This window comes from Typopeltis vanoorti, chromosome 21 (assembly GCF_054136105.1).
Source record: "Typopeltis vanoorti isolate ZY-2024b chromosome 21, IOZ_Tvanoo_1.0, whole genome shotgun sequence".
NCBI lineage: Eukaryota > Metazoa > Arthropoda > Arachnida > Uropygi > Thelyphonidae > Typopeltis > Typopeltis vanoorti.
In genome coordinates this window covers 34,791,948-34,814,183 of record NC_143569.1, presented here as the reverse complement: position 1 = coordinate 34,814,183, position 22,236 = coordinate 34,791,948, and the positions used below count along the sequence as shown (strand labels likewise).

Below are 22,236 nucleotides of genomic sequence, written 5' to 3'. Positions count from 1 at the left end.
TGACGTCTAAGACTATTATAATCACCTGCCTTATAATTCCACATACGTTCCCGTCTCTTTGATACTCCTGCATGTCTATTCATTTTCCAAGTCAAAACCATATGGTCACTCTCTCCAACTGGTGGGAGAGATGTCATCTCAGTTATTATCAACTCTTCTGATGCTATAACCAAATCCAAAACTCTTGAACTTCTTGTTCCCTCTGTTAGATGTTGCCTAAGACATTTCCCTCAAGAATTCTAGAAATTCCATTCCCTTATTGCTACATGCATCTTCCTCTCCCCAGTTTATACTACAGTAGTTAAAATCTCCCATAACTATCATTCTTCTTGCACTTGCCAAACTCAACTGTCTAAACATTTCCTGGTCCTCACTCTCTGTACTCCTGGGTCAGTAGCAACACCCAACTAAATATCCTATCTTGTCCACCTCTACCTCACACCATATGCTTTCAAAATCATTAGTGTCACTGCCTTCCAAAGTCTCCATTCTAAGAGGACATTGGTCGTCACTTATCATAAGCAGTACTCCACCACCACGCTTTCCCTTCCTATCCTGCCAAAAAATGCTGTACCCAATGACTTCTATTCCTGTTATTATATCCGCTTCTGTCAACCATGTCTCAGTGATTGCAATAATTTTTGGCTAGGCTGATGCTATCTGCACCACCAATTCTTCCCCCTTATTCCAGATACTCCTGGTATTAGTATATAGCATATAAATGCCATTGTTTCTATACCCAGCATTATCCCCTCTAGACTCCACTGGGCTCAGTGTTACCTGATGTCATCCCCCTTCTCCCAAGTACCCATTCCCACAAGAGGCCACCCCTGCTACCATTCTCCCTGGGACACACTGACTTTTTCAGAACAGCAATCTCTCCAGATGCCTACATCCTTCCTCATTCAAATGTAAGTGATCTCTTGCATACAATTACTCTCTGTCCTCAAACGCACTCCAAGCATCCACATATTCCAGTCCTCTCTCGTCACACATTCTATTATGTCATTCAATATTACTGCTCTTCTGCTCAGTTCGTCATTATCATACCTAGGCAACACACACACACAATCTTTCCTCTCTGTGTCTTCTTTTGTACCACCTCAAGCAAGAATCTCATATCTCTCGCTGCCCTATTTACACCACCACCACTCAAGTCATTTGTTCCCACCATCACAATCATCTCGTCCAGCCTTTCACCTCTCTTAACTGCCAAAGCCACCCTTTCTATCGTTCCTTCTGGCAAACACTCGTCATGCATCCTATCTTGAACACCAGGCTCATTGAGTCCCCATACATTATACCGCTTACCATTCCCTCTCTCCTATTGTTTCCATTTTCTCCTATTCTTTCATTCCTGGGTAGGCCTTCCGCAATGAATCTTGTGACTCCATGGAGGTCTGCAAAATAATCATAATAATAATTCGATGATAATATTACTGACAAAGGTTGAACAGTAAAGGTCCGAGTATTAGTGGACCCTGTGGAACCCACTTGTGACCTTCCTTCTTCCTGATATCTATCAGTTAATTTCTAATCTAATTCACTAACCTGATACTATGCCCATAGATTGAACTTAAATCAACTTATCACTTGAAATCCTGTCAAATGCCTTTGCAAAATTCAAAAAGCAGTATATTCTTTTCTCTCATTAAATCACCCTTGTTAACTTTATTATAAAAGGCAACCAGATTACTGAAACAACAGTTCTTAACAAATCCATGCTGATCCTCACAGGTAATATTATCCTGCTTCTATCCCATTTTGTATATGATCTCTTAATAATTTTGCTAAATTCTTAAGCAAAGAAGAAATACAAAGTAATCTATAATTTGACACCTTCATTCTACCCCCATTTTTTGCAATGACACTATCTCACCTTCCTTCCACTCCTTGGAGGCTTTTCTAGAAGCTAAACTTTCATTAAACAGCCAGGTCAGTGGAGAAGTCAGATCCTAGGTGCATTCTCTTAAAACTGCAATTTTGACTTTAATGATATTTTAAGTTTACTATTGTAAACTCAAAAAGGTGCAATTTGAAGAATTGCAGACTAGAAAACATAATAATTTCTTTCTAATATTATATCATTTTAATGACCTCCCTGAATGGAAAAGACTCAAATTCAATTCTTATCATGGTTAGAGAAAAGTTTATATGGACTTCATTTAAAGGTGAATTAGCCTAACTCATATGGAGGTGGCAGGGTTTTTTCTCCAAGAAATTTGGGCAGAAGAAGGCACAATGCAGATGGTGGATTATGTAGTGCAATGCAGAAGAATATGCAACATAGATTAGTGTTTCTTAAACTGCATTCTGCAGAAACCTAGGGTTTCATAAAAACAGGAGTTGCTCAGACTGAAACTATGTGTGTGAGGATGATCATTATCATTGAAAGTGTGTGTGTATGTGAGAGAGAAGGGGGGGGGTAACTTACCAGTTATGTCATTAATATTATTGTAATTATTTAATGAGTAAACAGTAGTTACATTAAAAAAAAACTCTTTTTGAATGTTTTCTCTCTGATTAAAATATTTTGCACGTAACTGTTTATTATATATTTATATAGAGATTCTGTGAAAAATAAGTAGTTTTATATAGAGTTCTGCAGTCTCTAAAAGTTTAAGAAACATGGGGTAACCAGTTGTATAGTGTAAAGTGGCCTGTGGCTAGAGTCCTTGGACACTGGTGTCACATAATAATAAAGCACACAAAATACAGTTGACTCTCACTATAGAAAACTCACAGTGGCCATTGGAATATTTATTATAGCATACAGTTGGCTATAGTTAATTTGCTTCATAACAGCATTGTGCGTATGGGACATTAGTTCACTTTTTGGCAGCCTCTAGCATAAGGACCACATAACTAATTCTGAGATTTATATATTAACATATATATATATATATATATATATATAAACTACTTTATTGGTTGTAGAATCATTATCTATCTTCATATACATTTTAGACAGAGAACTTGGATTTGGGAGAATTTGCCATAAATTAATCGACAAAAGATATTTACTGTATGCAAGCTAACTGGAATGGAAAAAATGAAATGAATGAAATTGCAGTGAGTCTAATCATTTTTTTAAAATCAAAAACTCTTGCACATGCAGACTTTGGATATAATGCAAATTATGTTTATTTTACTTTTTTTTTTAACATAAGAATTCTTGCTGAGTACATATGTCATCATGTATCCACTGTTAAACCATTTGATTTAATCATGATAAAAAATGTTGATATTTTGATAAAAAATTATTTGCCTCTGCAGTACTTACAGCACTGAGTTAGTGTGCACGGCATTTCTGTTTTCTGCCATATTACAGGATGACCTTCATTCGTTGTATAATAAGCTATTCTGGATTTGTGTTCTTCACATGTTTAGCATGTTTGTTATACATGTAGATCTCTCTCCATCATCCTGCTTGCCCTACATAGCAAAAAATATTGAGTGGATTTTATGAACTCCTGTTTTATTCTTTATGGATGATGTGGTTTCAATATGATGCAAACAATCCTGCACAATGTTAAGAAAGAGAGTATACAACATCTTTAGTTGCATAGAGAAGAGGAATCATTAAACACCTCAATCACATTATCTAAAAATGGATATAAGTAGAAGAACCTGCTGCTAGGTAATACCAGTAAATAAGCAGGACTAAAAAGGTATGGCAATCCTTCCATATATCTAACATGTAGCAAAATTGAATATTAGGATATGAGCTCTCACATTTAATAACAAGATGTCTAAAATATTTTTACGACATCACATAAAAGTAGGAGTTCATAAAATTCAAAACCAGGAGTTCATAAAATCTACTGTTCATGCAGAACATGCTATGTAGAACAAACAAAATGGTCTACAGAGATCCACATGTAAGAAAAAACATGTTAAAGATGTCAAAAAGGACACAATTGCAGAAGAACCTATCATACAATCAACAAAAGTCATCCTGCAAAAAAAACAAGCAAACAAACAAACAAAAAGATCATGCTTTCAAGGCAGCTTCAGAAATGCTATGTACACCTACTCAGTGCAATATAAACCAAGGCAAGCATAATATTACATGAAGTCTGGCCTTCCATCAAAATCACGTGACTAAATGGCTAATATAGCCTACTTTTGTTTAGGAGTGCCCCTTTTTTTACAATGTCATTGACTCTTTACTCAAAATTCTAGGGTATTACTAAAGTGTTATAAAACTAATATATGAAGAATAAAAATAGGATAAATTTTGGACATACCTTTTTGGATTTGTTTTCTGTCTCCTTATTTTGGCAATGTGCCTTCATATGCTGCTAAACTGTTAAAGAAAGGTTTTTTTTTTTTTTTTTTTTTTTTTTTTTTTAAATCTGAGAATTAGTTATATGGTACTTATTCTGGACTCTTAAGAATGCTAATATAACCACAGAAGCTTGTTTTTGTAGTTCGCTATAGTGAGAGCCAATGTATACAAGCATTAATTTCATGCAGACATATACAGAAACATGCGATATTTTTGAATCAATCCAGACATTCACAAAAACTTACAGACTGTTAGCATCATAAAATAAGTTCCTATCTGCTAATGTGAAGAACCATCGAGCTAACAGTGTTTTAAAGATATTAAAAAAAAAAAAAAAAAACAGGCTGGATTACTGTCCTCTTCTATAACGTATTCTATAAAAAATACAAAAATTTAGATTGCATGCATGTATGTGTGTGTGTGCATATACATATTAATATTACAAAAAATTCCAAAAAACAAGCAAAATTTTTATTTTCCTATATTAAAAAAATATTGCATTCATGTTGGTGAAAAAAGCATAACTTATTCCATCTGTGGTATAGAGATCTATAAAATCGTCTAGCTTTTTACTTTAAAATACAAAGCATTAAGTAAAAGATGAGCTTAATCTGGATAGTTTTGTTGAGGGTTTGATTTCAAATGGAATACTTAATGCTTTATTTCAGTATTGCATTTTTGCTTTAACAGGAATACAAAGAAAGAAAGAAAGAAAGAAAATAATATCAATAACAAAAACTTGCAGTTAGTATCATAAAAGAAGTTCCTGTCTGCTAAAGAAAACTAATAGTTTGAAATGGTATCGTTTGACAGTGAAATCTTAAAAAGGAATTATTAAGAATCATATAGGCTTTTCAGAATCTTGTCTTCAACTGATTTGATATTATTATTACATTTCTAGGATTATTCACCTTCCTTTGACAGCAAGGTAAATTTACCTATTGCATTAAAAAAAAAAAAGGGTAGGATGTTCTCATAGTAACCTTTGTAACTCAAAAAGAATTATCAATAAAAATGAGAGGACAAAAGCATTTTTGCTACATCAATGGTGGAAGGAAATTTGACATTATACTAGAAAATATTATAAAAAAATATATTTTATCTGCTGACATATCAGAATTCATTCAACCACTTTAATGTGCTCAAAATTCATCCATTTTGGTATGGCAATTTATAATAACGTATATGATGGTTATTATAATAAATTAAATAATTATGTAATAATTTATGCAGCACTATAAATATTGTAATACATTAGATGCTAAACAAAAGTTCTAAGAGCTGAAAAAACCAAGTGTAGGCTTAATTTAGTTACAGATCATATTTGTCTCTTCAAAGGAGTTGTCGTGAGAATTTATACACACTATGACATTTCTGTGACAGCTGAAAACATCTTGCAAGTGGTTTTCCTTTGATATCATATCCAGTTTTACCTATATGGTATGGACAACCCAAAAAGAGTTGTCCATACATGTCCATCATTATCACTTCCAAATACCTATCCTTGTTAACTTCCTGCAGCCAAGCTCCATCAATGTAATACATTTGTTTGTGATCTTTTAATCCTGTAGTGCATAACCTTGTATTTTATCACATTAAATATATATGAGTTGTAGGAAGAATTTAATTGTATGATGAACTGCATTTGAATGGTTTTGGTGTGAGTCATTTGGAGAGACTGCTACTGGAAAGGACAATAATGAGTACAGAGAATGAAACTGAACAAGTACGAAGTGATATGAAAGAGTGGGAGAGCAAGGAAGGAGAGATTGAAGTAGTGCTTATGAATAAAGAACTGGGTGGCATGAGTGTAGAGAATGAGAGAACAAGTGTGCAAGACAAACAGGGAAATGGGGAGGAGAACATAGTGTGAGAATGGTTAATGCTCCAGGAAGATGTGAATGCATGTGTAGACAAAAAGGGAAGAAGAAAAAGAAATAGCTTGAGGAAGGGATGGAGAAGTCACATCTAATAGGTGGTATCAGTGAAGCTTGTTATAGATACAGGAATGAGCTGCTATGTTTGTATAAGAATGCTACAAGTCTCAAAAACAAAGGAAATAAAGTGTTAATAATCAATTTCATGAGGAATACAAAGAACGGGCAAGAAGGGTGGCTCAGTAAGAGTAGCAAAAGAACAAAATGGGAAGCAGTTAAGCTTCCCATTTTCACTTTATTACAATAAGTTAAGCACTTATTGTAATAAAGTGAAAAAAAAATCCTAAGAAGTTATTTCAATATGTAGCCAGTAAAAAAAAAAAAAAAGATTATTGCAGGATGGCACTAACTGGAGAAAATGGTATAAAGACAACTGCTGCAAAGGATATAGTTGAGATATTTAATGAACAGTTCATATAAAGGTCTTTCATCCTTGTGAATGTAACATGGAAAGTTTAAGAGCAGTGGATGATGAAGAGGAGAGACTGACTGAGTGAAGAAGAAGCATATGGGAATTAAGCAAACTTGATGCTAATAAGCTATTGGACATGATATATCACCATATATTTTGAAGGAATGTACCAGGGAGTTGACATCATCTGTCTTGATGTATTTGTTTAATATGAGTCTTAGACTGGGTCAAGTTCCAAAGGAGTGGAAGGAAGACAAGATTGTACTATTTCATAAAGGAGGTGATAGAAATGAAGCATCAAATTAGCAGCCAATCTCTGTGTCAGGTGTTGTGGTTAAAGTACTGGAGAAGCTGGTGAGAATCAGGATCCAGAATTTGGTTGATGACAGTGGTATTATCTTTGATGGACAGCAGGGATTTGCTAAAGGGGGGGTCATTTTTAGTAATCTACTTACTTACTGCAATAAAGTCACAGCAGTATTGAATGTGGGATATGGATACACGGTAGTATACACTTAGACTTTTGAGAGGCTTTTGTTAGATTACCACATGATAAATTCATAATCAAACTAGAGCAGATGGGACTGGATATTAGACTAGTGCAGTGATTTTCAACCTTTTTCATAATACGGCACACCTAGACTAATTATTAAAATTCTGCAGCACACTAAAAATATATTCTTTTAATTTTTTTGATGATCTGGCAAAAAATAGGCATAATTTTGATTGATTTACACACATAAGAAGATGGAAGACCAGACACTAATAAATAAATGTGCAAATTACGACATTATTTTTTTCAATTAATTTGTTTTCATAAATCTCACGGCACACCGGTTGAAAATCACTGGACTGGTGCATTGGATTGGAGAATGGTGGTCTGATAGGTATCAACAAACTATATCCCAGAAGAGGAAAGTCACTAGTGGTGTGCCTCAGGGGTCAGTTTTAGGGTCATTGGTACATCTATTATTGGTATTCTCGCAGTAGACCCTTGATATGGTTGCCCTTGAGAACTCTAGGGTTCTTACCATTTGGGTGATAGAATGACCTCATCTGTCTTGCACTGATAATACATCCATGATAAAAGTCGCTAAGATCGGCACATTTACCCATGTTCATCAATTGTGATATACTGTTGGGATGTCCTGCCTATTTATCATCTGCATTCAATTTGGTATGTTTCTCTCTGCACAGGGGATGCCGGTGTCAACTTCCCATCGCCTCCATCTCTAATGTTTTGTCTACTGAGTGTATTACTATAATGTTTAAACCTAACAATTTCAAATAATTCTTTTTATTAGCACATTTGTAGAAAAGAGCTAAAAAAAAGGGAATAAGTAATATCCAGGTCCAGAGAAACATCTAACAGAAGAGGAGCTGTGGTAGGAATTAATTTTTTTGTTCTGATGAAGGAGGTTGGGTGGTAACTCTTCAGGGTCTATGACTATACCACATTTACTGCATATGTGTGTCAGTTAGAGAGAGAGAGAGAGAGAGAGATCCTAAAGGTGATTATTAATTCTACTATGCTCTCTCTCTCAGAATGATTTTGTGGGATGCCAACAGGAAGTTTTGGCAAGCATGTGTCTAAGTTATCCCTTCAATAAATAGTGGTGTTATCAATATTAATGTGAGAGTATTACAGAAGGAAGTAAATTATTCTCTAATGATAGCATATAATAATTCAATGAATCAAAAAAACAAATAAACACACATGCATACTCACCATTATATTAGAGGCTTGCAAGGAATCGAAAGGTTCAGCATAAATATTCTCTTCACTTATTTTTGTATCTTCTTTCTTCATGAAATTATATTTATTGTGTGTATTGCTGTGAAAACTTTTCAGTGTTCCAGAAAGACTAACAGAAAATACATCCAGAGCCTGCTGATAATCTAAAATTTACAAATAAAGATGAATATACATAAATTAAACTATAATTAACTGATTAAGAGATAAGTGTGTTGGATAGTATATTGGTTATGTGATAAGTATAGCAAGCTGTGTATAGAGGGGGGGGGAGGGAGAGAGAGAGAGAGAGAGAGAGAGAGAGGGGAGGGGAGAGAGAGAGAGAGAGAGAGAGAGAGAGAGAGAGAGAGAGAGAGAGAGAGAGAGAGGGAATGCTATTCTGGAAGAGGAAAATTAACCAGCGTTGTGCTGCAAGGGTCTGTTCTGAAGCTATTGCTGTTTATCCTGTAATATGTAAATTATATTAGAATATGTTTAAATGGAAACATGCAGCAGTTTTCAGATGAAGCACAGAATTAGGGAGCATTATGAAGAATGGAGCAGATATAGCTCTATAAGTGATCTGAAAAGACTGAGTGGGTAAGTCAGTGGATCTCTCAGTTGGTTATGAGCACAGAATGAGGGAATGCCATTTGCAGGACCTAGTGAATAGGAGAAGAAGGAGGGATGATTGAGACATACAGGATGGTAAGGGATTGCTCACAGATTAATGTTAAGAGATTTTCCATATTTACCAATGGAAGGAGATACAGACAAGAAAAACTGCACATGAATTACTATGCACAAATATGTCATCTGGTTTTTAAGGGATTCATGTACACTGGAGAGTTCAGAGAAGAGCAGTGACTAATGTGGTGGCAGATCTCAGGAATTTGGTTATGAGCAAAGAATGAAGGATTGCCATTTACTGAGTCTAGGGGGGGGACAGGAAGGGGAGAGTGATACAATTGAAACATAATAGAAGTTTGTAAAGAGTTATTAGTGGATTAAAGTGAAAGAGATTTTCCACAGAACAGAAGAAGATAGGGACAAAACAAAAGGTGATCTGTTTAAATGTGTGTGATATACTGTATATATTATTATTACATGACTCCTCCAAGGACTCATTGTGGGAGGGCATTCTACTATGCTATACACCATTTCAACTACTACTATTTAATTCTCCAACTACACACAACAACAACACTACTACAATCAATGTCATCTATCACCCATAACCACTAACAATAGCATATTTCGTTTGTAAATTGCATGTTCTCTTGGCTAATTTGTCTGTATGCTGGAAGAGTCCATATACAGATTCCTCTCACTTCCTACTCCTGTAAAGCCAGATTAGGCTTGTACAATGTGTATTATTTTAGTATTTCTATTTTCTTTCCAAAATAATTATCTACTCTAACAATTCTAGGTTACCAAGCTTTTAAAATCTCATACATTACATTCACTTGTCATAGTCTTATAATTAAGACAATAAGAGATATAATACAAAAGTTGTATTATCAATAATTATCCTATACACCCCCGAGGGTACATATCAGGAATTTGATGATGATGATGATGATGAAGAACAACAACTTTATTCCAATCTGGTCACTGATCTGATCAGCTACTACATTTCAATCTTCTGAAGCTCTTAATCAATCACCTACATATTGGTCTTCATTATTATTATTATTATTTTCGGGCTAGTCCAGGGAGTCCTTAGACTCATCGAGGGAGGCTCTAAACATCATGTCCACACAACTATATGACATTCTCACAGTATCTATCATACCTTGCCTTGAACTCGCTCACTGTCAGAGCACCCACAACAGACTCTGGCAGCTTATTCCACTCATTTACCACTCTAAAAGTAAAGAACCCAGCTCTAACACCACTGCTAACCACACTCTTGCCCAGCTTCCATAGGTGTCCCCTAGTTCTCCCACCACCAGTCCTGATCTCAAAAATATCCTCTGAATTAATCTTATAGAATCCTTTTAGCAATTTGAATGTCTCAATCATATCTCCCCTTTTCTGCCTATCAACCAATTTCTGCAACCCACAAATCTTCAACCTGTTCTCATATGGTTCATTCCATAGACCTGCTATCATCTTAGTCACTCGCCTCTGGATCCTCTCCACCTCCTCCCCATCAAGAAGGAACCGAGGTGACCAAATCTGGGCACAGTAGTCAAGATGAGGTCTTATTAAGGCTCGGTACAGAGGTACAATAACTTGCTTGTCTCTGCTCGTTAAGGTATTTTTCAACAACCAAGTGAGTCGATGAGCTATTTAGCTACTTTTGCAATGTGCCCCCTAAACTTCATCTGCCTCTCCACCAACACTCCCAAATCCCTGGCCTCATCAATCTCTTGGAGTACAGTTCCACCCATGTGGTATACTGCTGCTAATCTTTTCACCCCAAAATGCATAACCTTACATTTTGTCACATTAAATTGACATCCATTCTCTTTAGCCCAGAACTCCAATCTATCTAAGTCATCCTGCAAAACTTTGACATCTTCTGCATTCACTATCGCCCTCCCCAACTTTGCATCACCAGCGAACAAATGAACTGTTCCACTTAGATCCTTCCCTATATCGTTAATGAACAGATTAAACAGCAGTGGTCCAAGAACAGAACCCTGTGGCACACCCACTAGTCACAGGCCGTCTTTTGGACTCCACTCCTGAATAAACCACTCTTTGATATCTCTCCATCAACCACCCACCTATCCATCTCACCAACCCTATATCCATTCCCATATGTTGTAGTTTATGGATTAGAATTCCATGTGGTGATACTGCTGGACCTGTCAAACGCCTTTGCCAGGTCCAGCAGTATCACTGTAAACCCATTTCCCTTATCCAGTTCAGCCGTCACCTTGTTATAAAACTTGAGCAAGTTACTCAGGCATGATCTACCCTTTACAAAGCCATGCTGTCCCCTGTACAGTATCTCATTTTCATCAATCCATTCCTGTATTTTTCTCTTGACTACTTTCTCCAAGACCCTGACAACAACTTCTGATATGCTGATCGGTCGGTAATTTGCAACCATAGTCTTGGATCCTCCTTTATGCAGTGAAACTATTTTCCCCTCTTTCCACGCCTTTGGGACTAAACCAGACCCGAGACTCAGATTCTTCATATGGTTCTTTTGCTGCTATTTTCACTTCAGATTTGGTTCATTAATCTTTCATCTGCTATTCTGTTTGTGACTATAACCAAAGTTAACTATGTCTGCTCACTTCTTGAATATTAATAATGTCAAGTTTTTCTGATATCTTCATTTGTAATATAGTTTTACCATAGAGACTACTGTATTATTTGCTAAATCCCCTATTTTTGTTTTTTTTTTACTCAAAATGCTCGTATCTATGGTCTCTGGTCTTTAATCAAGTGTTTATTTCTAGCTCAGTTCAGAATGTATGTTAAAATTGTATGTTTATATGCTGATATTAGTGTTTCTCTGATTTCTTGCTGGTTCAATATAAATTTATTCAACTGACTTCCAGCCATACTACCCTTACATATTCGATTATTTGTTTCCATATTCGACTGGCAATCTTCACTAAAAATTGTACCTAACAGCTAAATATAATCTGTTCTATAGGTTTGCTAATGAGAATGAAACTGAGTTTGGTCTTTTTTATTGCTGATTTTCATGTCTCTTCTTCTTCACACATAGTCTAAGTAGACCATTGAATATGTTAAGACTGTCACCTTTATAGTATAAAGTTGACAGTCCTAACATATTCTTTTCAGGTCTTTGTCTTGTTATCTCCTTAACAAAGTAGAGAGCAAATAATTAGTTCCATTTTCTAATATTATGCATCCAGATGATTCTAGGTTGTCCCCAGTGTTTTTTTTTTAACCAGAGGTCAAGCCCTCTAATGCTATTTTAGATAAACTATCTGATCTAGCCATACAGCCAGCTGCTGGAGTTATTTTCAACATATTTTAATGATGATATTTTTTGGTGTTCTGACAATGAAGTGTATTTTCCTTCTAACCTCATCATTTGTTATTCCCTTTCATATGGAATTCCATATGAAAGGGATATAACAGCAGTAGAAGATAATAAATTTAGTTTAATCCTTTATCCAAGTGTGAGCAAACAAAGTTTGAACCTGAAAGTATCTTCAGGACTGAGACCTTACCTCAGTCCTGAAGATACTTTCAGGCACAAACTTTGTTTGCTCACACTTGGATAAAGGATTAAGCTAAATTTATTATATTCTAACCAAGTGAAAAATATACTTTCAGCAGTAGAAGATGGCTGGGAGATGAATTTCATTACCTGGTGTGAGATCAGAGCCTTGCTTAATGGAGGCCTTTATGAAAAAGTTGCATGTTTGGTCTCTAGAGCAGGGTTTCTGGAGTATGTAAAAAATAAATAAAAAATATGAAGAAATAAATAAAGATTACAAAAATGATAAACAAAAACTCCTTAGCCCATCCCAATACTAATGTACTATAGATTTACAACCATTTGTGGGTATGATACAGATAAAAAGTCCACTATACTATATAGTAGCCTGTCTGCAGAATAATCATTTTTTACAGTTGGACTTTTAAAAGAAGAAATTCTAGGTATCTTCATGATGCCCCAAATAACTCATAATGGGACTTGAACAGTGGTCTGAACACAACTGTTGGTCACTTCAAACCTCCAATAAGAAAGTAATAATAACCAAGGTGAAGATATCTATATATTCCCCCACTCTAGTACATATTTAGTTCACCCTTAGAGAGTGTTCCCACACACAAAGGTTCCATTTACAATTATTTTTAAAAATAAATATTTACTCTTTTTTTTTTTTTTTTGGTAATGTCCTTGGATGCACTAGAAACAATGACAAAAATCATATCAAAGCCTAACTGGGAACTAAAGCACCTTGTTTTCTGTGTCAAAAATTACTTCTGGTATGGGTTGCTCAAGATTTCATATGACTATTTTGCAAAGATTTAATGCTAATAAAATGTCCCCTGAAAGCCACATATAAAGTTAGGTGAACAAATTCAGAAAATATAGGACTGTCTAAATCTTAATTAAAACTCTGATGATCATGTAAGCCACTCAAGAGACCAGAAAGCAAACAGGAGAAGTCATCAAAATAGTATGAGAATCTGTATAATAACAGCACAAAATGTTTCTGTTAGAAAAGCAAGTCAGTTTTGGAATCACCAGAGAAATGCTTAAGAAGGACTCATGTTGATGATCACAAGAAATACCCATATGTATATAGACCAAGCAGAAGCTCTGAAAAGAATAAACTAAAAAAAAAAAAAAAAAAAAGGCAAAGGCAGACAAATTGCTTGTTCAAATTGAGCATAGTTCAGATTTTCTTAGTTTTCTTTGGATGTAAGAGGATGATCACTTTGATCTCCACAGAAGAGTTAGAGCTAAAAAAAAACATCATCATCATCTGGGAGGAGGAGGGAATCACAAACACCTCAAGAAATTGCAGAAAGACTTTCGCATTTTGAAAAATTACTATTTACATAGCAATTTCCTAAAGTGGTCTAACTGGTTCCATCTTCTTTAAAGAGCATGAAATGGGAAGTCACCATCACAAAGGAGAGCATGTTGGTAGTGTGCTTGAGACATCATTTTACCCCATGCTTCTGGATAAATTCCTGTGCTAGCAGGGTGATGCTTGACTGCACACATTAGTAATGGCTACAGAGAATGGTTGCCAAAACACTTGGGAAGTGAGAAATCAGTCTCAAGACTGAATTTCAGTGCCCCCCCCAAACACAGCCCCAATTTAAACACTCCTGATTTTTATCTATGGGGTTATTTAAAAGACTGTTCGCTAACAGGCCCACAAATATTGTGCAACTAAAAGAAATGATCAAAGATGTTATCAAGTCAATCCCATGGGCTGAATATGATGCAAAACTTGTTATTTATTTTCATGGTATTGATGTCAACACAGAATGATAAGAAAATAATACTTATTAACATATTTGCTGATATTTCATTGGTATTATATCTGACATCTTCAGAGCACAAAAGTAATTTGTTACAGTATGCAAAACAACAACAATTTGGTATAACAGTGGGATTAGTTTAAAAAAAAATTCATGCATATGAAGCAAAACTTTATTATGAGGCTCAAAAAATGCATAAAAACTAAATGGAGATCATCTTGAACATGTGCTACAGCTGCAGAATGTATTGAATGATATAATTCTTCAGTGTTATAGAAAATTATTATCTATTTATTTATCCAATTTTCATTCAGTTCAAATAAAAAAATTTCCAATTACTGGAAATTTTTTTAGCATTTTTTTTTTCAACTACCTTTCTCTCCAGCCTGATAATTTAATATCTGTTTGTTGGGGAAATATGTATCTATGACCACTACTTGTTTGGCAGAAAAATCTAGTTGCTATAGACCAGGGGTGTTCACCCCATTGATTGCAGAGCGATTTTTGGTCGATCTCTTGTGTATTCCTCCTTACTGACAAATTTAATTAAAACTGAAAACATAATATTTTATTTATCATTATTTTTTATTATTTTTAATTCGCTTTAAGTGTATTGCTATTGTTTATTTATTTTTTGTTAAAATTGTCAAATCAGTAATTTTCTTATAAGTCTGGGTAAATGAATTAATTTGGATCAGTGGAAGTCAAACAGCGAGCCGAGTGAATACGATTATAAGCAAAGTGTAAAAACTCGATTGTAGCTTAAATATTAAATATTCCAAAGCACATTACATCGATTTTGTTTGTCTAAACTTTGTTTGTCTCTGTATTAGATGTTTTTGTAAATAACTCTTTTGAAGCTAACTGTATATACTGATTTAATAAGAATATGTTAGTCTTAAAAACAAAGGCAATGTTTTTGTCGGCGAAGCTGTACATGGCGGCATTAGAAAGATTTTTATTGAAACTTGTATGTATGAGAAAGGCTTGCAGGCTCGAAGTGTAAATATCTCTGAAGTCAGTCAGAAAAAGTTCAAACAACTTTCCGATGGCCGGCAACTTACAATCAAAAGAAAGTGGAGGAGAACCAAAGGCATGCCGAACTTGAAACTTAAGATGAAAGACTCATACTGATTCTTTGGGGAGTTGCCAAACTTCATGCGAGGTCTCAGAGGAGGCCTAATAAAAAGGGACTGAAGCAAGCAGAAGGGGTCCTGTTCCAGAATTGCTGTCAGAGAGGAGGTCGCCCAGTTCAGAGTCGCTGTCAGAGAGACAGAGAGGTTGCCACGTTGCTTGAGAGAGGAGTTTCCCGCTTCCAGAAAGGAGCTTCTTGGTTTGAGACGTCACTAGAGAGAGACTACTTCTAGGCCGCAGACAAGGTTTCAAATTGCCGAAAGGAAGAGTTCCAATTGCCGGAGAAAAGTTTCCAGGCCAGAGAGGGATCCAGTTAGCAGCAGTTTTAGCTGTTGAAATGGCAGAAAAAGAAGGCATTTTCGGCGAGCCCAAGCAGAGGAGAAAAGGCAAGGCAAATTTCCTGAAGAACTTTCACTCGTAAGTTTTTCTTTCACCGAGGGAGCATAACCTTTTGCTTGAGCTGAATGAGCCCACAGCCTGATACGTTCCTGATGAGATGCAGCCGAGCTAAAATTTCCTTAAGAAGATCTGAGACTAAAGAATTGCCATAGAACTTTTAGTGAAAGACTTTTGACTGAATGTGAGATACAGAGCCTTTGTAAGTTCAAAACTTTTATATAATTTCTGTTATAGTTGATACAAGAAAGACTTTTAAGATATATGTTTAATAGTGTTAAGAAATGTCCATAAGAGAATCAATTGGCATGTTAGAGGTTGATATCAAATGTGTAAAGATAACTTAACACAGATTTAGGTAACCTCTTTACGAGTAAGCTTGGAGATTAATAATTAAAAAGTTGTAAACTGAGAGTAGGCCTTATGTGTTAAAGAAAGTATTTAATTGTGAAGAAAGAAGGTTCTAATTTTTACTAAAGAGTTTTTATAGATAGATAGAGAAAGCAATCTCCCTAACGTTAAAATTGTGTATATTTCATAGTAATGTAAATAATTGTCATATGACTTTCTTGTTAAAAGAGTGCTGCCTGTTTGTTTATTTACAACTGCACTATTTCTAAAATAAATCGGACTTGTTGAGTGGGAATCTAAGTGAGTTGGCCAAAGCATGAAATTAAGAAAAAGAATAGACCACGACTGTTGGTGAAAGTTTTAATGTAGGAATTTGTGTTAGAGAAAGAGAGAGAGAGAGAGAGAAATCCACCAGCCATATATTTGAGTTCTTTTTGCTAATCAAAGATATTAGTGGCACAGTTTCATTTTAGATAAATTTTCTAATATCTTAGGCATAAGACTCGTAATGCGAAAGGTAGATAAACATAGCACGTAATAAGATAAACAAGAGATTCTGTGAGAGAGAAAGTGCGCACAGCAAATTAGAATAACAGAGAATAAAGTATAGAGTAAAAGATGCCACAAGTAATTAATAGAAATGACAAGTATACAAAGTTAAATAATAATAAAAGTTTAAAATGTCGCAGTAACGACTGGATAGCAAAAGCAGACATATAACAAAAGCACATCGTATGCGTTTCATTAATTTGAGGATAATCATGAGTGTATCAAAGAAATCGAAGACGTATCATTTTCACAAGGCATGGGAAACGGATTTTTTCTTTACAATGGTAAATGGAAAGTGTTGTTGTTTGATTTGTAATTCATCTGTAGCAATTCCAAAAAAAAAGTAATATTGAGAGACATTTTCGATCGCTACATGCAAAACATGATGAAGATTTTCCCAAAAATTCCGAAATACGCAAATCAAAAATTATAAATTTAAAGGCAGGACTTTCTGGACAATAAAATATGATTTCGAAAGTAATAAATAAACCAATATCAGTCATTACTGCATCTTTGAAAGTGTGTCATTTATTAGCAAAAGAAAAAAAGCCTTTTATTGATGGAGAATTAATAAAAGAATTGTTTCTTGCAGCAGCAGAATCTTTATTTTCTGATTTTAAAAATAAAAATGAAATCATTTCGAATATTAAAGATTAAAACTTTCCAGAACAGCGGTTATGAGAAGAGTTGAAATTTTAAGTGCTGATCTGAATACTCAGTTAATGTCAGACATTCACCAGTGTGTTGCATTTACATTACAATTTGATGAATCAAATGACTTCATTGATATTGCTAATTGTAACATTGATAATGGTATTTATTCGCATGGTATTTCAAGATTATTCAAGTAAAGAAGAACTTTTGAAAATTATACCATTATTGGGAAAGTACTAGGGGAGAAGATATTTTTTCGGCATTTGATGAATTTGTGAAACAACACAAACTTCCGCTTTTTAAACTTGTGTCTATTACTACTGATGGTGCTACTGCAATGATAGGTAATAAATCAGGCTACATTTCATTATGTAAATATGATGACAAATATCCAGATTTTTTAACGTACAACTGTATTATTCACCAACAAGTACCGCGCAGTAAAAGATTAAACACAAAAGATTTTTTGGATAAATCAGCTATCGGGTAGCGCCTTTTTATTCCCGTATATATAGGGAGTAGGTGAGGCCATTTTTAGCCTTATCTAACTTTTGGACACTGAGTGGACAGTTCAATCTCCACTGGTACCCAATAAGAGATAGCTGGCCCAAGGCTATCACTAATTAAGCGGCATGCAGTGAAGAGTGACTGCTTAACAAGTGCCGCCATCTCGTGGTCACTAACCCTACCACTCGTATTTAATGTCTGAAATAATGTGGGTTCTATGGTTGATTTTCTTCAGTTATGGGATGAAAAACCGGAAAAAGCCCGTGCCAGAGATCGACTAACTTGTGAACCTGTTGAAAAAAGGCTTAGAAAAATTTCCTCTAGTCGCTGACTAGACTCAAAATTAAGTCTTCCTTCGTGCTGTCAAGCGCCGTGGTGTGCAAACGCCACATCCACTGAGCTGCACAGGCTAACCTGTGTAGCTCAGTGGATGTTTTGGATATTACATTTAAAATTGTAAATTCTATTCAAGGAAAAGTTCTGCAACGGCGGTTATTTAAATTACAGGCAGATGATGATAGGGAACTTCTGTTGTACAATAATGTTTGCTGGCTCAGCAAACATTCATCAGCAAAAGTCAATTTTTAGAAAGATTTCTTGTATTAATTAATGATATAAAAATTTTTCTTGAAGAAAAAGGAGATATTTATCCACAATCGAGTGATAAAAGATGGTTGCTACACTTATCATTTTTAGATTTCTGTACGAAATTAAGCAATTTAAATTTAGAGTTACAAGGTAGAGATAAAAATTTAATTGACATGTTAAGTTCAATAAAAACTTTCCAACAATACATACTTTTATTAAAGAAAAATATAAATGACTGCGAATTTAGACTTCTCCCATATTTATTAAAATTTTTTGAACAAAATCAAGAAATGCTTCACTATGATTTAAAAGAATTTATTCCTGAAATAGAATTAGTTGAGGAAGAAATAAATTCAAGATTTAAAGATTTTAATAAAACTGAAATGATTGTATCTTTTATCAATAATTCATTTCAAGAAAACTTGAACATCACAGAAATTTCAAATAAAATTAGTGGGCTGTTTGATATAAACCAAGCTGAAGTAGAACTTGAGATAATAAACATTCAGAATAGTTTACATTTAAAATCAATAAACAATGAATACATTTGGAAGCATGCACATGAAAAATTCTCAATATTAACTGATATTGTGCGAAAAATTCTGTCATGTTTCGGATCGACTTACCTGTCAGAATCCGCTTTTTCAAATATGACCTTCATAAAAAATCAATTAAGAAACCAAATTATAAATGATCATTTGGATGATTGTCTGCGATTGGCCACTTCTTCATATCAACTTGACTATGAAAATATTGCAAGGTCCAAATAATGCCAAATTCCACATTAACTTTTCTTTTTTTTTAATCAACCAGCATTTCCTGTAACTTGTGAGTTTGTAATCAATCTGTTGTTTTTTTTAACTTTGGTTTTCCAAAATAGAGAAATAAATATTTTATTCCAATATATTTGTATTTTTTTTTGTTGTATTAAAATAATTAAAAGCGATAAATTTTTAAATACACAAATAAAGTTTTTAGTTGTTTATATGTGCGTAATCAGTTATCAGGTTGGGGAAACGTGATCTATATAAGAGAGTAGATTGCCGAATAACTTATATGTAAGAGAGTAGATCGGCAAATAACTTATATGTATGAGAGTAGATCGGCGAATAACTTTTTATAGAAAAGTAGTCGTATAGTAAAAAAGGTTGAACACCACTGCTATAGACTGAGTGGACTTAACTGAAGTTCAACATATATTCAAATTGTGGTACTGTATCAGATTAACACTTCCATAATACAATTTGAAAAACAATGGTACATTGTGCCCCCTCAATTGGAAAGGGGCTATTTTCAATTCTTGTCATGACAGGAGGAATCTTATATGACCTTTTTCAATTGAAGGTGAGTTAGGAATTTTTTCCTTAGAGAAACACTAGTTTTTCATCCCACATACAGACAAATCTACCTTGAGAATACACACAATTTATAGACAACAAATACTAGTGCTGATGGCATTTGTGTAGATGATTATGATGATAGTGGCAGTGCGCAGTAATTGATGGATTAAGTGGTGGGGATGGAGAGTTGTATGGTAGGTGCCCTCCCTCAATGAGGCTTTGGACTTTGGAGGGTGTCACGTAATAACAGCAACAATAATAATTTCATTGTATTTTAGAATTAATATTAGGCAATATATACTATGTGACTTTCATAAGAAGAAAGTTTCGGGCTCAAGCTGTCCTTACAATTATCATTAAAGTTTTATGGGAATGGATTTAAATGAAATCTTCAGTTAAATCCATTGCAAACTTGAGGAGAACTGTTAGGCACATGGCTAATCCAGTAGCTCTTCAAAGGGTTTTAAAAGGTGATATGGGTAGAATGCATTACAAAGGTGATAAACACAACCTGCATGATTGTTGAAATGACAAAAAAATATGATAACCAACATAGATATTGATTAGATCATAACTATTGATTAACTATTGATTAGATCACAACCTCACTAATACTGTTCCAACATCAGATATGAATGAAGTTTGAATAGGGTATTTAGCAGATAACAGTGAGAATCATGTGCAGAATAATATGGTACAGCGAGTCTGTTAACCAAAAAATATTTTTCCTAAAGATTGTGGCAAATATCGTCAATGCAACTAGTGTGAATAGCACAATTAAACTCTTTTTACAAGAACTCATTATTAAAAAAAATAAAACTTATTATTTAATAAAATTTATTCAATAATAATAAAAATAAAACATTATGATATTTTTAAAAATTAATGGTTCATTAATCTATTACAAAAATGATATCCTTAACCCTTTAACTGCTACAGTCGAGTTAACTCGATTTGAACGGTTGGCACACTTCCCACATTCAGACAATTTTTTAGTATGGAAAGAATCATCATAAGGTATTCAAACTTCGCGGGTAGGTTCCTCCATCTATTGCCAACCAATTGAAGTTTATTTGACTTGGGTTTCTGTCCTTGTATGACATCTTAAGAGAAAAATTTGAACTGGTACAACTAATCATATTAAGCACCTCCGTTGTGCAATTGGAAGAACAGTACATTGCGGACTTCGATTGTAAAAGCCTAAGTTTGATTCTCGTCGAGACGGGAGGAATCTTTATATATGGACTTTTTCAATCGAAGGTGAGTTAGCTGATCTCATATGGAGGTAGCAGGGTTTTTCTCCCAGAAACTTGGGTTTTTCAGCCTGCATACAGACAAATCAGCCCTTCAGAACACACGCAATTTACAGACAAAAAATACTAGTTGTGGTGGAGGGCAGTAGATGGCGTTAATGTGGATGATTGGTAATAGAGGTTCGGGTGGAGACTGAGAGTTGTACAGTAGGTGTCCTCCCGCGATGAGTCTTCGGACTCCTCGGAGGTGTCACGAATAATAATAATATGCAGCACGATGCATAAACTACATGATTTCAGGCGATTTCCTGGATGTCACAATGTGGCGTCTACCAGTAAATATCTGCGTTATCTTACTGATGATCAAATTGATGAATTGTTAGCAACAAATGAGTCAGGAGAAGAATTGTCCGAGTTAAGTGAATTGTGTACTTCAGATGAAGAAGATCCTGGTGATTCTACATAAATTAATGTGTGTAATTTGCATAATCAAGTGGACTCCCCCTTGATTATGCAAATTTTATAAAACACTATTATTGCCATTTTTGTGAGTGAACAAGTGTATATCAAGAATGTATGATGCTGTCCGGACTTCTTACTTCAGTAAGAATTTAATTGATTTTATTTATAAATTTTTTGCAAAATTAATTCAGCACATGGGACAATGTTGATAGAATATAAAGTCAGCAGTTAAAGGATTAAATACTTACTTAACATCTGTTTTTTATGCCTCAACAAAATTCCTTTCCAGCAAATCCAAGCTATGACAAAAGAAGGTATAATAACACCAAAACAAGCCACTACAGAAAGAGCACCATAAAATTTAGGATAATGTTGTGTCTTTTTAATGCTTCCTGCAGAAGTGAAACCACTAGTAGCTATTAAAAAACAAAGGAAAATTATCAATAGAAAATATGTAAAACTGAGATAACTTTACAATAAAGTTTCTATTATTTCAATATTTTAATAGAATGCTAGAATTCTTAGCTCACTGGTTTAGAAATCTTAATGAGTAAGATATGAATTAAGCCTGGTGAATTATGCTGTCTTCAATGGAAAGTAAGTAGGTAGAAATCTCAAAAAAAAATAGGAGGACTACCAGGAAGTATTTGAGAGGAAGAGAAGAGATTATGGTAGTCTAAAATGTGG

The 22,236-nt window shown here is 34.5% G+C and overlaps 1 protein-coding gene across 4 annotated transcripts in view; it reads right to left on the bottom strand.

The window, feature by feature from the left end:
* LOC150094730 (cell adhesion molecule Dscam1-like) overlaps positions 1-22,236 on the bottom strand; it is a 194,618-nt gene that overhangs the window by 10,930 nt on the left and 161,452 nt on the right. For 2 of the 4 annotated variants that reach the window (XM_090411354.1, XM_090411358.1), the window contains 3 exons: positions 21,798-21,965; positions 8,370-8,539; positions 4,873-5,229 (listed from right to left, as the gene is read on the bottom strand). In XM_090411354.1, coding sequence (XP_090267480.1) covers positions 5,146-5,229; positions 8,370-8,539; positions 21,798-21,965 — 422 coding nt within the window. In that variant the 3' untranslated portion in view covers positions 4,873-5,145. Of the gene's footprint in view, positions 1-2,935; positions 4,666-4,872; positions 5,230-8,369; positions 8,540-21,797; positions 21,966-22,236 lie in introns of those variants that run through there. The other 2 variants (XM_090411356.1, XM_090411357.1) reach the window with 2 other exon arrangements.